Source organism: Syzygium oleosum, unplaced genomic scaffold (assembly GCF_021117445.2).
Source record: "Syzygium oleosum isolate NSW1041296 unplaced genomic scaffold, Sole_v2.1 Sole_v2.17, whole genome shotgun sequence".
Taxonomy (NCBI): domain Eukaryota; kingdom Viridiplantae; phylum Streptophyta; class Magnoliopsida; order Myrtales; family Myrtaceae; genus Syzygium; species Syzygium oleosum.
This window is the reverse complement of record NW_026607501.1, coordinates 1898585-1914201: the sequence shown is the minus strand read 5'-3', so window position 1 is coordinate 1914201 and position 15617 is coordinate 1898585. Positions and strand designations below refer to the sequence as shown.

The 15617-nt window shown below is 38.9% G+C and overlaps 2 protein-coding genes across 3 annotated transcripts; one reads left to right on the top strand and one right to left on the bottom strand.

Annotated features, from left to right (window-relative positions):
- The first annotated feature begins 591 nt into the window (after positions 1-591).
- LOC115693235 (40S ribosomal protein S3a) lies at positions 592-3465 on the top strand. The gene is made up of 7 exons (XM_030620215.2): positions 592-742; positions 860-907; positions 1054-1159; positions 1748-1885; positions 2011-2196; positions 2490-2690; positions 3130-3465. The coding sequence occupies exons 1-7, from the start codon at positions 732-734 to the stop codon at positions 3223-3225; spliced, it is 786 nt and encodes a 261-aa protein (XP_030476075.1). The 5' UTR covers positions 592-731; the 3' UTR covers positions 3226-3465.
- A 4795-nt stretch (positions 3466-8260) lies between these two features.
- Positions 8261-14217, bottom strand: LOC115693230 (protein tesmin/TSO1-like CXC 2). Of its 2 annotated transcripts, XM_030620212.2 has the most exons (11): positions 14033-14217; positions 12645-12808; positions 12065-12554; positions 11798-11965; positions 10742-11226; positions 10569-10643; positions 9584-9764; positions 9385-9480; positions 9239-9305; positions 8917-9079; positions 8261-8810 (listed from the first exon to the last, which is right to left on the bottom strand). In XM_030620212.2, exons 1-11 carry the CDS (start codon positions 14081-14083, stop codon positions 8459-8461), a joined length of 2292 nt encoding a protein of 763 aa, XP_030476072.2. In that variant the 5' UTR covers positions 14084-14217; the 3' UTR covers positions 8261-8458. The 2 variants fall into 2 exon arrangements, with proteins under 2 accessions (XP_030476072.2, XP_030476071.2); XM_030620211.2 differs by having other exon boundaries at positions 11798-12554; positions 14033-14216.
- Between the last annotated feature and the right edge of the window lie 1400 nt (positions 14218-15617).

Here is a 15617-nt window from a genome sequence, read left to right as displayed (position 1 = left end):
TCATTCGGAGCTTATTAATATTATGATATTAACGCGCAACCACAAATAAATTGAGAAAAAAAGAGATTTTTTAAATAAGATTTGTTGACTGCATAAAAAATACCTAAAAGTGGAACCGATTCCCGGACAGTCCGATTCCCAATTCTATGGTGGAAACCGGACCAGACTGAACTGATAAATATATATTTTTTCTAATTTTTTCATATATATTTATTTACTTTTAAATTTTTTTGAAAAAAATAAAATACTTAATCTAATTTTTCCAATTCCCACTTGCCTTTACTAATAAGTGATTGGTCCCATTGAAACCGGACCAGACCACGGTCCCAAGACTAGCCGGTCTGGTCCCCAGTCCTAGAAACTGGGAATCGGTCCTCCCGATCCGGTTCTTGATTCTCAGGTTGGACCGGATTGGACCGGGAACCACTCACTCCTACGTGAAACTCACAATCACAAACCAAAAAAAAAAAAAGAATAAGAAAAATCCTCTCATAAGAAGACCTTGCACGATGTTGACGATATTACCCTTCTGCCCCCAGGTCCACGCATAAACCGGAGGACTCGCACGCACCCCATCATCGCCCACCCCCATATAAAACCGCCCGCGCAGCGGTGAACTGGTATTAGGGTTTTCGCTTATCAGCAGCGCGTCGAAGAAGCGGGGGGTTTGCTCGCAGGGCCGTCACCACCAGCTCCTCCGCTCCGAGCCAAACCCTAGTCTCCTCCCAGCCATGGCCGTCGGGTAACCTCCTACTCGCGCCCGTGCTTCTTCCCTCTCATCTGCTCGCGCGTTCCGTTCATGGGTCGGTTTTTGCTTGCCTGAACTTTGTGTTGGACTGATGATTGGTGGTTGATGCAGGAAGAACAAGAGGATCTCCAAGGGGAAGAAGGGAGGCAAGAAGAAGGCGTAAGTTTTCCGCTCTGGGGGTTCATTGGGTGATCGTAGATCTGTTGGAATTTGTCTTCTGTCGTAGCTACGTGAGGTTGCTGTGGTTTGTTCTGATTTCGTCCGTTTTGTTTGTTGTTGTTGTTGTCGGTGTGGCGTTTCTGCAGAGTCGATCCCTTTGCCAAGAAGGACTGGTATGATATCAAGGCCCCATCCGTGTTCTCCGTGAAGAACGTGGGCAAAACTCTCGTTTCCCGTACTCAGGGTACCAAGGTTTGTTCTTTTCTCACTCTTGTTTATTCTAATCTAATTGGCTTTTGTTGAAAATGGGGGGAAGTTTTCAGTGTATGTGCGGATGCTTAAATCTCTTGCTTGTTTGGACTGTGATCTAAATGTCACGATTTTAGTTTTCTTGTTGTGCTCTTCTCTGTAGTGGTTGATGTGTAAATCAGCTTCTTTGAGCTTATTTGCTCCAATACTCTCAATTGCTGTTGTGATACTCCCCTCGAAGGACAAGGCATTAAGGTCTTACTGTTGGGGATTAAGCTGTGACAAGAATTGTAGATACTGATATGTACAGTGCTGGACGTGTCATTTGTCATTCTCTCTGTGGCGCCGCTCATAGCTGGTTTCTTAGTGAAAGTTTAGCACTGATCTTGCCATACTATTTGTAAGGATCTTATGAGGGTAAAAGGTTTAGGATAATTTGAAATCAATGCCTTTTGATGTCTTTTCTGATTCACTCGTCATGCGTATGTATCTTTTTCGGCGATCTCCCTGTTCATACAGCTTTCAGATGTCCGGAATTTATTTGCTCTTCATAGTGTCTTTTAACATGACGCGAATTATGCAAATTGGCAGATTGCTTCAGAAGGTCTCAAACACAGAGTGTTTGAGGTGTCGTTGGCTGACCTTCAGGGTGATGAGGACCATGCCTACAGAAAGATTCGTCTGAGGAGTGAAGATGTTCAGGGAAGGAATGTCCTGACTAATTTCTGGGTAAGATTTTTTTATTAGGTTTCTGGGCAAGGTTGAGTTAACGGGATCATTACCTTTTTTGAGAATCATCTACTCCCTTTGAAATGAAATTGACCTACGCCTTTCCTTTCTATGAATAATTTCAGGGAATGGACTTCACGACCGATAAGTTGAGGTCCTTGGTGAGAAAATGGCAGACATTGATTGAAGCTCATGTTGATGTGAAGACAACGGATAACTACACTTTGAGGATGTTCTGCATCGGCTTCACTAAGAGACGTCCAAATCAGGTCAAGAGGACGTGCTATGCGCAATCCAGCCAGATCAGACAGGTGATTTATCTGTCATGCAGAATACAGCTATATCTGTGGTCCATGATAGAATAACAGTCTCTTACTATATCTGTAGAAGCATTACAGTTAATCTGCATGGTACATTGATGAATGGTATGCTCAACATTATTAGTTTGCTTTCTTTCTTAATTTTTTATTCTTCTCGATGCCGTATAATGTATATGCTCTGATACTTTACATATTGGCAGTGGCTGTTGCCCAATATATAGTTTTCCTTAGAGATTGACTATTCGATCATGGTGGCGATTTAAGTAGAAATGCTTTTGTTCCAGATTCGTAGGAAGATGAGGGAAATCATGGTTAACCAGGCCACATCTTGCGACCTGAAGGAATTGGTCAGGAAGTTCATTCCTGAGATGATTGGGAAGGAAATTGAGAAGGCAACATCAAGTATCTATCCTCTGCAGAATGTTTTCATTAGGAAGGTCAAGATTCTGAAAGCTCCTAAATTTGACCTCGGAAAATTGATGGAGGTATGTTTCTTTATCTATCCATTTTATTTTCTTGATTGTGTCTGAATATTGAGGGACAATTTCTTATCCTAATTTCATGTACTGAAATACTTATATTTGCTTGAAAAATTGTCAATAGTTTTTCTGCCAGTTACATTCTTGGTGGAGGTTGACAAGTTTTGAGAGGCCACTAGTGACATACGTCTAGTGTGGTTTACTTAGTAAAATGGTTTTTGTATAACCTTAGTTTTTATTTGTGCTTGACTGGATAACATGGTTGAGTTTGCTAGAGTCGCTTATTATCAACTGCAGGGAGTATTAATCAGATATTATTAAAGATGGCAGTAAATTCAGCGCTTAAAATGAAATGAAAGTGATTTTTATTTGGATGGTGTTGTTCGAGATTGCTAAGTCATTGTAAAATCTGTAACCTAACTGTTTCTTTATCCTGTCATGATAGGTCCATGGTGACTATTCAGAAGATGTTGGCGTGAAGTTGGATAGGCCCGCTGACGAACCAATTGCCGAGGCAACCCCCGAAGTCGTTGGAGCTTAAATTTAGGGTTTTGTTGTTCTCATATTGAGTTTTGAAGTCCTTTCTACAGACCAGACGATCTTTTGCTTCAGCAAGAATTAATGGTTTTGATAATTGAGCGATGTTGTTTTGTTCTTTAGCTGAGAAGATGGTTACATAGCTCCTTCCATACTTATTAATGATGAGACGAGAATTAGAATTTTCTGCAGTATCTCTGTATTGTTTCACTTGGTCTGGTATAAAGGTGTGCTTTAAGCTAAACCCTTCTGCTTGCTGTATGGTAGCTTTGTTGGAGGTGATGCTTTTCGATAGGACAAGCTATCAACTTCATTTCTAGTTAATACCCGGTTCGATTCAAGCCGGTTCCAATTTCGATGTTTTCTTCTTTTGATTGCTGAGATTCTGCAAGATTGATGTTGCTACATGGATCCTTCGGACCCTTCTTAAACCACTCCTTTCTTGTCCCGTTGTCCCTGCACATCGGTACCATTTGAGTGCTCACGAATGCTCTGGTTTTTTGGTGACCCGGATGTAATACGGTTTGCCTCGCCTTGTCATTTGTAAGACCGAGCTCAATCAAGTGCTCGTGGAGTCGTGGAGTGCCTTTGCATTGCAGCAGGCGTCATTCATACCTATAATATTGTCTTGTTTTTAATAGAGATTTATGCATGCTTGGCAATCTTTCTTTTTAATTATTTATACGACATCTACTGTGGGGTTACTGAGACTAGAATTTTCAGTCCGAGGCATACGCGGATGAATTTACAATAGGGAAAAATACCACCAAAGGTCTGGCCACTGATATTGATACCCCTAAATCTTTTTTTCTGTCAAAATCTTCAAAATTCACCATTATCACATACCAGTGTGATAAATGTATCCTTCGTCACATTTCTGTCCAAAGTATTTCGTTGAAGTCCTACGTTTCACGTGGATCAAATGTAGTCAAAACGACAATGTGGGGCAAAAGTTAGGACAAATCGAAGGCAATTAGGATTTTTCAAGTGATAAAGATTGGGGGTTACCAACCAAGCTAATGTGATGCATTATATTTGATATTGTTCACTCGATCCATGTCAGTTTGGTTTTCCTACCGTTGTCCATGTAAGCCACCACGTAAAATTGTTAACGGCCAACACGGGACAGAATTGTGGCGGAAGGTATAATTGTAGAAACAAATTAATGTTCTATTTGTACACATAAGATAATTAGTTTGTTTCATCATATATTTGATATTTCTAAATGCAAAACCATCTTTAGGCTCCGTTTGTTTCGCGAAAAATGAATGGTCGGAGAACATTTTTTTAAAGATGATCGCTTATACCGTTTACAAAAATGAATGAATGGAAAATATTTTTATCGTCCACGAAGATATTTAGAATAATGAAAATATTTTTCATTGACTAGTCATTTCAAGCGTTATAATCAATCAATTTTAGGAAAATATTTTCTAAATTATTCATTTTCTACGAAACAAACGGAGCGAATATTGACATTTTCTTCCCTCATTTTGTAAATTCTAATTTTCAGGTGAGGTAATGCTTAATCTTATATTGTGTTTTATTTTTAAAATTAAGTTAAATTTTTCGAAATTTCAAAGTATTTCTGTTTAGTTAGCTAAAAAAAACTTATGCTATTTAGCACTTCGTCGAGGTTAACAAGTTTTCAATATTTCAGAGGCTACTGGTGACAAGCTATATTTTAGTAAAATGTTTATCATATAACCTTAGTTTTAACTTGATGTTTTTTCTTCCAAAAAAAAAACACTTGATGTTTGCACTTTAGAGTTGCTTAGTTTCAATTATTGGAGATGTTAAAGAGAGATCAGTTGAAGTCAATAAATTTAGCGCTTAAAATGGAATGGAAGTGATTTTTAATGGCTGGCTATGGTTTGTGATTGTTTAATTCGACGTTAAACTTTCCAAATTAAATAAAAGAAATGAGAAAAATATAATTATATCCACATTCTGCGGATAATATTCATAATTGTGCAGTCAAATTGTGGCAAAGCTACATATTTAAAAACATAATTCATTTTTTCTTCCCTGATATTATCATAGTGGCAACTGAAAAAGATTTCAATGAATTGCAATCGAACCTTAGGGAGAGACCACATCGGATCTTTTGCTAATAATCTCGATTAAACACGAATTCAGTTGATACTTCTAAGGCAGTTTCCTTGGAAAATCGAGATATATGTTCAATTTAGTTTAGAGGGATATTTTGAACCCGAATAGCTGACTTTGTATTGAAAATTCAGGCGAAAGATAGTTTATTATTTAGACTCCGTTTATTTTGCAAAAAATGAATAATTTGGAAAACATTTTCCTAAAAATGATCGCTTGAATGAGTGAAAAATATTTTTATCATTCACGAAAATTTTTAGACAAAATATTGTCGATAATGAAATTTTTTTTTCATTATCTAATTATTTTAAGGGATACAAGCGATCATTTTAAAAAAAATATTTTTCAAATCATTCATTGATTACGTTTGTTTCGCAGAAAATGAATAATTTGAAAAATATTTTGTTATCCACTTAGGCTCCGTTTGTTTAGGAGAAAATGAATGATTTGGAAAATATTTTTCTAAAAATAATCGCTTGTTTACTAACAAAAGGCCCACTTGTAAAACTTAAATTAAATGCTAATATTTTGACTGCGGTTAATTCATCTATTGCTTGATGAATTTACTAATATATAAGAAGGAACACTTCTAAAATCGAACTAACTGTTTGTAATCACAAGGTATTTAAACATGGTAAATTCATTACGGTGTTAGTGACAAATAAACCGGCGTACCAATAAAATTGAAATTTTTTTAATATCTATCATAGAATTTTATAATTATTTTACTAAGTGACGATAGTTAACCAACACTACTAATGGGAAAAGTGTCAGAAAAATCCTAAATTTATTGCATTGGTGCCAATTTAGTCATAAACCTTTTTTTTCTTATGCCAATTCAATTATAAACATTTTATCTTTGTGCCAATTCAATCCTTCATGCTAATTTTGGTCGGATATTGCCGACGTGGACACCGATCGGCCTAAGTGGTACCTCTGGCGATTACATGAACGACTTTTAATAATATTTTAATATTTTTTAAATATAGATTTCTTTTCTTTTTGCTTTTCCTTTCTTCTTCCTCCAGCCTGTCGCCGAACCGACGATCGGTTGGAGGCCAGGGCCAGCGAGCCCCACCGGCCACTAGCGAGGCTCGCCCTTGCCAGCGACAGCAAAGTTGAGCCTCACCCTCGCTAATGGCCGCGAGGTCGTGGCTTTTGACCTCTCACTGGGCTAGTGAGGCTCACCCTCGTCGGATCTGGCGAGGGTCGAGCCTCGATGGCCATGGGTGAGGCTCGACCTCACCAGATTCGATGAGGTCGTGCCTCGCCCAGCCGCTGACGAGGCTCAAGCCTTTGCTAGAGGCTTGCCAAATGGCTGTGAGGGTAGCCTCACGCAAGGCTGGCGAGGGTTGAGCCTCGCCGGCCATGGGTGAGGCCCAACCTTGCTAGATCCGGCGAGGTTGTGCCTTGCCCAGCTGCTAGCAAGGCTCGAGCCGCCAAAGGCCGCGAGGTCGAAGGTCACTACCTCGCGGACCTCGCCAGTGGGGTTCGCCAGCCCTAGCCTCCAATCGGTCATCGGACCGGCGACTAGCCGGAGGAAAAAGAAAGAAAAAGCAAAGAAAAGAAAAGAATAAAATAAATAAATAAATAATTCAAAAAATATTATTAAAAGTTATCCACGTTATCGCCGGCGGTGCCACGTAGGCTAGCCGGTGTCCACGTCAGCAATATTTGGCAAAAATTAGTCGGAAGGACTGAATTGTCACAAGACAAGATTTAGGACTGAATTGACAGAAAAAAAAGTTTACGACTAAACTTGGCACAAATGCAATAGGTTTAAGACTTTTTTGACACTTTTCCTACTACTAATATATAACCATTTCATAATCTACTACTAATGAAACTAATCTTAAAAGTCTCTATCTTGTATCAAATAACGATCTAATTATATTTGTGCAAAAGTATAATAATTTAAAATGGCGGATCTAAGAATTACCCTAAGTTTAAGTGACAGATTTAACAAAACCTAATTGAATCGAAAACTTCCAATGACCAATGATGGAAATAGGGATATTCATTGATCTAATTCAGCTTATCACGTTGAGGAACTGGAACTTGAAATCTAATCGAGAACCTAATTTCAATTTTCGCCGTGATGAACCACATAATATAGGTAAAGTATGAAAAAGGTATCTCACTTTTGATCCAATAACCATTTGCATGCCTCTACTTTTACAAACACCATTCACATGCACCTAAACAAAACTAGAAAAAAACCAAATTGTCCCTCCTTGTAAATTCATTCTAATATTTGGGCTAGTGTTTTGGCTTGAAAAAACCAAAACAAACCTGAGTATTTTGAGTGGATGTGACAATTTATAATTTGGGGATGGTCATCTTTGCAAAGAAAATGACATTTTCCTAAATTGGGACACAAAAAAAATGAATATGAAGGCACAAAGTAGTCTCGAAAGGCAAAATTCAAGTGTGTATATGGTATTTTCAAAAGTAGAGGTGGATCCGACAAAAAAAAAAGTAGAGGCGGAGAAATGATCATTAGTTAAAAATAATGTATATCTCTTTGCATCCTTCAGAAAATATATTTTTGAAGTTTATCCTCCACTCGACTCTTGAGAAAATAAACCACAGGCATGCCCGAGTACTGTTGCTTAGAGGTTGAATTTGCTGTTCCAGTTGAGTCGGAGCTTCGGGAACAGACAAGACATATCAAGAACCAGGGCCTTAAAATTTGCAGGAGCAGATCACACTCCAAAATTATGAAAACCAAGGCATAAGCCCTTCATTCAAGAAATGGTCAGATATCAAGCATGAAAAGATCGCATCCTTTTTCCAAATTCCCGAGATTCATCTGATAATATTTTCATCATGTCCCTCCCAGATTGATACAAGCTTGAAAAAAAATGGAGTTTAAAGTACACTTAAACAATGAATGCAGTCAAGAGAAAGCAAAAGGGAATGTGGACCAAGAATCAGCTGAAAATTGACTATTTTACAATATACATTGGTATTCTCAAGAGCAGGTTACAACTTTTATTATACTGCAGGTCCATCTGAACGAAAAAGACACTTAAAAATTGCAATTGAGTGACAAGCCTCTCGACGAGGCGAAGTTCAAGGAAGTACCAAGGCGATTCTCGAGCAGAAAATCATGACACGGCTCACTCCTAGTGTTGAGGAGTGAGAGAAGGAAAGGATGGGATAGATTGTAAAATCAACCTCCGACCGCTCCTCAGGTTCGGGGAGGTCCCGAAGTCGCTGTGTGGGGGAGAGACCCTCTTGCTGTTGGGAGAGGCGTTCTTTATGCTGGCCGTTGGCGTGCTGCTGCTGCAGAGGATCTCGGGAATTTCGTCCTCCGTGTTAGTTAGAGGAAGTTTCTCGAATTTCGGTGGCGGCGGTAGTAGAAGATCCGGTTTTCCCATTTTCTGGCTAGAGTGCAATGCGTAAGAGGATCCAATGGTGACGAAAGACGAACGAGGCTGCTTGAGCTTCGATGGAAATGCCAACTGAACCAAAGGTCTGCCAGATGCCCAAAATAGAGTCAAATGACCAGAAAATATATTTGTTAGCGAAGGAGCTAAAATGAGAGAGACTAAAGGATTGCAAGAATTTAAGTTAACCAAACCTGCGAAACCTGGATGGTGTGCTTGGAAGACCAGAAGCTAAATTCAGCTCATCACTATTCTGATTTTCCGCTTTCCATGGAATTTTCTCCGCTTTGTTCTTTTCGCATTTCTCAGTCTCTTCTTCTTCTTCTTCTTCGCAATCTGGTCCTCTTAGAGCAGACCCTGAATTCCACAGTGAACAATTTCAATCAAGGAATTTCATTTAGTTTCGAGACCATAAAATAGTGTAAACAAACGCATCAGAATAAAGTAGCAGAAGGGTAGAAGGTTGGTGATGGTAATTAGTGAGCAACATGCTAAGGCGGCATGAGGATCACTTACCATCTTTTGTACCGAATGCATTTTTACACCCTTCGCATCGACAGTTGACGGAGCATCCAACACCACCCTTTTTGAAATAAAAATCACCATTAATAAAGAATTATAGCCGAAGATCAAATTGGACAGTGCAATCTGAAAGTAAAAACCTGATAGCATTCGCAGTATTTCTTGAGGCAACTGGACTTCTTACAATTGCATCCTCTTTTATGCCGTGCTGAAGCTGGCGTTTTGCTAGAATCATCCTACACAGGGCAAACGAAGAAGTGACATGTTAGGCAGTGTTTCATTTTTATCCCCTTTTTGGCCAATGAGCAGTAAAAGAGTTGACAAATCATATTTTCTTACCCCAAATTCAGAAGCAGATTCAGAAGACCTAATAACTTTTGGAGCAAATGCAAGCGGGTTACGCGACTCGATCTGTTTTCTAGTTGCAAGAACAGTGTCTTCATGAATAGGCTTGTTGAAGCAATCTTGACATGCACATGGCTCGATGCAGTAGACACCAGCAGCAAAACATTCACAGTAACTGCATAGACAAATTCGATGGGTCAAATAGCATACTAATAGTCTCCAGACTTCCTGAAATTGTTCATCTAATTCCCTTTTGATTTGCCAAAAATGACCTAACGTGGACGATTCGTCTCTTGGGTGGCTTCCATTTTTAAGTTTCACTGGAATGACTCAGCTGACAGAGTATCTTTAACATCCTGCTTTTCTGGGTTGCTTACAAATACCATCTCTCAAGTATTTAAGTTATCAGCATTACACTCCAGTTATGACCAAATACAATGACATTAAGGCCACCCTTTTGGCTTCTATGAAATTGTCACTCAAAGGGAATTGGAGACTCATCCTGCGCTGAGGACATAAGGGCCCAGTGCAAAGTCTTTATTAAAGGGTTGAAGTTCAGATCTAAATGATTACATACCTTATAAGTATGATAAGATTGCATTTGACAGTCAGCCCTTGTTGGGACAAGTACTTCGCTTAAACAATTGACATAACACCTCAACTCAGTTTTCTTTCCATGTATCATTTCAGCACTTCTGCAAGCAGTTTTCTGCCACAAGATTCTTTTGTAGCGAATCAAGAACAGTTATTTAGTGCCAAGCAAAAAGAGAGGACCGATTACTTAGGTTTGAAACGTACAGCATTGTGAAACTATCGGTTTTCTACATCATAGAAGACTTTAATGACTAAGTGCTTTCCCTGGCTTGTGGGCCAAAAACTGGATGGCAAGTATGTTAATTAAATACAACAAAGGGTATTTAATGCATCCAGAGTTCCAGGGTTTAAAAAGGAAAAAAATTGAGTCAACAAGTGAACTTACAGCTTCAAACATTTTGATTTTTTACAGTTGCAGCGCTTGCAGCTCTCACTTTCTCCGCCATTCTCCAGTCGTCTCCTGCAAATCAAATGGGGCATATAAGGAGAGGGAAGCATCAAAAGCAGTATACCGAAAATACGGTCTTGAAGATCGAGTTATAAACAGATTATACATGCCTTTTCTTTCGGGGACTAGTCTGGCCATGCTCTTCATAGTTCAGATCTGCGGGTGCCTGAGAAGCTTCTTCAGCAACCTGAAGCCCATGATCAGCAATGTCCATGTCTTCAGCATTACTCGAAGTCAAAGACTTATGAAGCGACTCCTGATTGGTCAAGGGAGACTGCAACGAGGTTGTGGACATGTGCATGTTTAATGCTTGGACATCAGATAACAAGCCTTCGTGTTTAACGATTCTGGAGTCGTTTGTAGTTGAAGTCAAAGCATTCAAGTGCAAGCCGATTCCAGGTACAATACACCGTGAAGAATCACCTCCACGTTTGACGACGACCAATTGCTTATTTTTTGGTACATTATTCTCATCAGAGTTAAGTAGTGGCGAAGAATTACCACCTGAACTGCCGTCCAAGCTCTTCTGCTGAGTTCCCACCATCTCAAAATCAAGACAGCGCCTTCTCAAACCACGAGGTAGATCAGAGATAGGCTACAAATCAAGAGACAGAGGTACTTCAGTTTGTTATACCATCCAACAGAATTCTATGTGTTTCAGCAATTAACACAAGCAAAAAATGTTTCTACAAATGGTTAAAAGTGCAGCTGGAAGACTAAATAGTACTGAAACTCCATTAGATTAAAACAAGAGCTAAAAGTATCGAGAAACTAAAAGCAGATAAGAGATTTTTTCGGGAATTTCTGACTCAAGATGCTTAAAAAGTTGCAAATACAATTAAAAAGCTACGTTCAGCATCATCACGGCATGTTACAGAAAAGCACGTCACATGTGTTTCCAATAAGAATGAGTTCGCAGATGGATTAATAACTGGTTTTAGAAGCTATGAAAATAAAAAAAATGTGGGACAGTATCATTAAGTTCTAATACAATTTCTGTGAGAATAAGAAGAAAGATGCAATTTTGGATCAGGGATTTCTGTGCATCTGGTCTACTTCTTGAAGAGGCAGATGACCGCAAATACTTTGGATACTGTGCCAGCACATAAGAAACAGCAAAATTTGTAAGAGAAAACATGGAGTAACAATCAAGCTGTATCTTTTACCTTATTAACAAATGGAATTAGCGCTCCCACCTCATCATCCATATTTACACTCAAATAAGTACCGGTATGATTATCCAGATTGCTTATTGCGACACCATTCTGGATAGTATTTGTGTCTTTCTGCTCGCTGGAATCTACAGGCTGACAAGAAGGCTCCTCTGCTTCATGCTGTTCGTCAAAAGTGAGTTGATACAGTAGCTGCTTTTTCAGTTCATCGTTAACCTCGTTCTGAGCAAAATTTGACACCATAGAAGTGAAATATCCCACCTCTACATCTGGTGATCTCTGGATCAGTCCCCTAAAAGCAGCAGCATCATTAGGGGAACTAAAGATTAAAAGGTCCGTCGACTCTGAAGCCACAGTCTCCCATTCACACCCTGTATTGTTTTTCTGTTGAGAAATTCCCTCCTGATGTGATTTACCATCAGGTAAGCCTATTTGGGAGTTCTTTTCAACAAATGGAGCATCTGACTTGGAAACAGTACACTCTGCATCGGTGCTGCACGGCGTTGGGTTGCAATTTGGACTGCCACAGTCGTACTTTAAGGATTGCGGCAGTTCAAGCGCAAATTCTTGGTGTTCGTGAAGCGGTTCAACAGAAGATTCTCCAATGGGAACCAAGATATCGAAGTTTTCCTGCAGCTCGCTTTCATTTTCAGCCAACTGAGCCACATCAGAAACATCGCGTTCAGCTATTGAAGTTTTATTCTCATCTTTACAAGAAGTTCCGCTATTTGACGGATCTGAGTCTTGATGGCTAAAAAAAGAGACTTTTGTTAGAAGACACATACAAATATGGCAGCCTGAGCCAACTGTGCAGGGGTAAACAAGAAAGACAGACAATCACCTTCTCAGAAATCTCGATTCCTTGTGAGAAGAACTGACATGTGGAGAAGTGAAAATGGATGGAAGAGATGCAAAAGTCAGCGAGCCGAATGCCTGAGTGATTCGTATGGACTTCACTGGCTTTATGGGGGAGAGACTGTTGATATAATTGAAAACTGGCGAGTCCTGCAATCATGGAGAAACTATTATTCTCGGACCACACATTATATGCATCCAAAGAAAGAAATGCACGGAAGCGATGTAAAAGTAGAATTATACACATAAAAAACAAACGCAAAGTGGAGACACTTGACCAGAAAGCACTGAACTCAAGAAAAACGTTTAATTAACCGATTCTCAAATCAAATTCTGCTTCTGTATATAATGCAAAACTTAATTAAGCATAACTTCATTACCTGCAAAACAGCATACCTTATTTCCGTGTTAAACAGACTCAAGAATTGTTGCAATAAAACATGCCAACTAGAATTATAGGCCAGAAAATAGAAGGGCTCACAACTGAGGGCTCTCAAATGCAAAACTATGGTGAGTATATGATAAATTCTCCCTGGCAAAGCTGTTTGTGGGCTTGTTAGATCAACAAAAAGAGGACATTCAGTCAGATCCACTCCTCAACCCAAGACGGTAATACTGACATGTGGGAATTGTGAAGAAATTACATAAAAGAAGAAGCAGCAGTGTAACCACTTAAGACCTCGCTGAGACCACCTCGAGTGCATTAACCAAAGGATCTGTAGCTCACTCATAAAAGGGGTTGCCAGTAAACATCTCTAGCCATTTCCCCCCGAAAAACACCACTTTTGACTAATTAAACACTTAGTCAGAAATTTCTGACCCCCAAAAGGAGAAATTAGACAGAAAACTCCAGACAATTGCTTCAAATTTCCAAAACCATGCCCCCCAAACTAGCTCAAAGTAAAATCAAGAGAAGATTATCATCGAAAAGCGAGGTCCACCAGCATTGACTTGCCAGAGATCTAAACATAGAGAGATTTAAAGCACCAAGTGGAGATCTACTCAAATTAGCTTGAGTTCAGACCACCATACTTCCAGACAACCTTAAATAATTCGAAGCTCCTTCTTTCCCCCCTTCAAATACCCCCGAATTCTTCTCAAAAACTCCAAAGAAGCTGAGTCACTACAATCAACTCGAATGAAAAGAACCCCCATTTCAAATTGAAGGTCAACGACCCAGATGCGACCGACACGAAGAACATGCAGACCAGGCAAGGATCGAGTCAACACCCCACAATCAAGCCTCAAGAGATCCAAGAACTTGCCAGAGCCAACCTCGACCGCCCCACGAAGAAAGGCGAAAAAAAGAGACGAATTTGACGACAGAACCGAAATGGGTACTCGAGATTCTCAGCGGGGGGGAGCGTAAGTTACCTCGAACTTAGAGATGGGAGGGGCGATCTGGTTCCTCTCTGGAGTATCCATTTCCAGAGAAGAAGCTGCTTCACATCTCTCTCTCTCTCTCTAGAGCACACCCCACCCCCCTCCACTCTCTCTCTCTCTCTCTCCTCCTCCTCTGAAGCCTCTCTCCCTTTCTGGGTATCTTCCAGAGCGAGAGCGTGAGAGAGAGAGAGAGTAAAAAAAAAGTGGAGGAGATTGCAGGAAGAGGAAGATGAGATTCAAGAAGGAGCGGGAAGGCGGGAGAGAGAGAGAGATTTTCTCGTGGCGATGAACTTTAGTAGAGGTCGGGACCCACCTCGAAACTCCACAGCTGTCCGTTATTTTCTCATGTTGTTGCTCCTTTTACGTTATAATGAAATTGTTTTTTTGTAGATGATGTTGGGTTTGGTGTTACCATAAATAAAAAAATAAAATTAATAAATGTGGGCTTTTTGGGACAAAATATCATAGAAAATGTTGTTGGGTTTGGTGTTACCATATACATAAATAAATTATAAATGTTGGCTTTTTGGGACAATGTGGTAATTATTTTTCCCTTTTTTTTATTATGGCATCGGGTGGATATATGAAGTAATATTTGCTTTTTTAAATAGGCAGGTGTTGTGATTTTTTTTTACATGACTTCTAATTAGAATTTATGTTTTAGCTCGTACGAACTTCCCAAATTTTCATCAATGAAGAAATAATACGAGCTCCTACTATTCGAAATCTGAAATTTTAATTGGAAAATTAGCTTCTTCTTTTTTTAACTAAAAAGTATTTAAGGAGATTATCAATACAGTTTTTTAATGAGATTATCGATACATTTAACTTTATTAAAACTCGGATGTGATGACGAATGCGTGACGTTTTGTCAAATAAATGATGCATTGAATTCGATGATTGTATTATCTGAAATGTCATATGAAATCCCCACGCATTTATTTCATGAATCAGGTTACGTCTGGTGAAAATAATCCACTTTTAAGTCTTTATTTGAAAAGGGCAACAAAGAGATTTTCTTCTTCTTTTTTTGAATTAGAAAAAATCGTCACATAATTATGACGCAAAAGAATGGATATGGAATTAGGTAGTCAATAAGTATTAACATGTCATGAATAATAATTTCATTGGGCCAATTAAATGTGCACAATTTCGTACTTTATAATTTAATCACCACTTGGAGGAGATCTCTCTCTCAATTGAATTCTCAATCTCCATTTATTACATTTTTCATAATTTCTTCAGGTATTGTAAATGTGTTTCTTCAGCATTTACAATATTAATTTCAGCGCTCAAGATGAAAAAAGTAAATGCACAAAGGCGTGTACAAATCAACGAAATCCTATTGCCATTAATTGGAAATCCAAAACATTTTAATATTAAGAACGACATAAATAATATTAATATTATGTCATTAAATCACATCTTGTTTTTTGTCACACTTTAAATATGTATTTACTATCCTGTTTTTCTGTTACAAACTCACCACACTAAAGTAGTTATTCTTTGGCCACCTTGGATTGGGAAAATTTGTCAATTTTGAATTTTGACAATGAACGAAAATAATATTATTCCG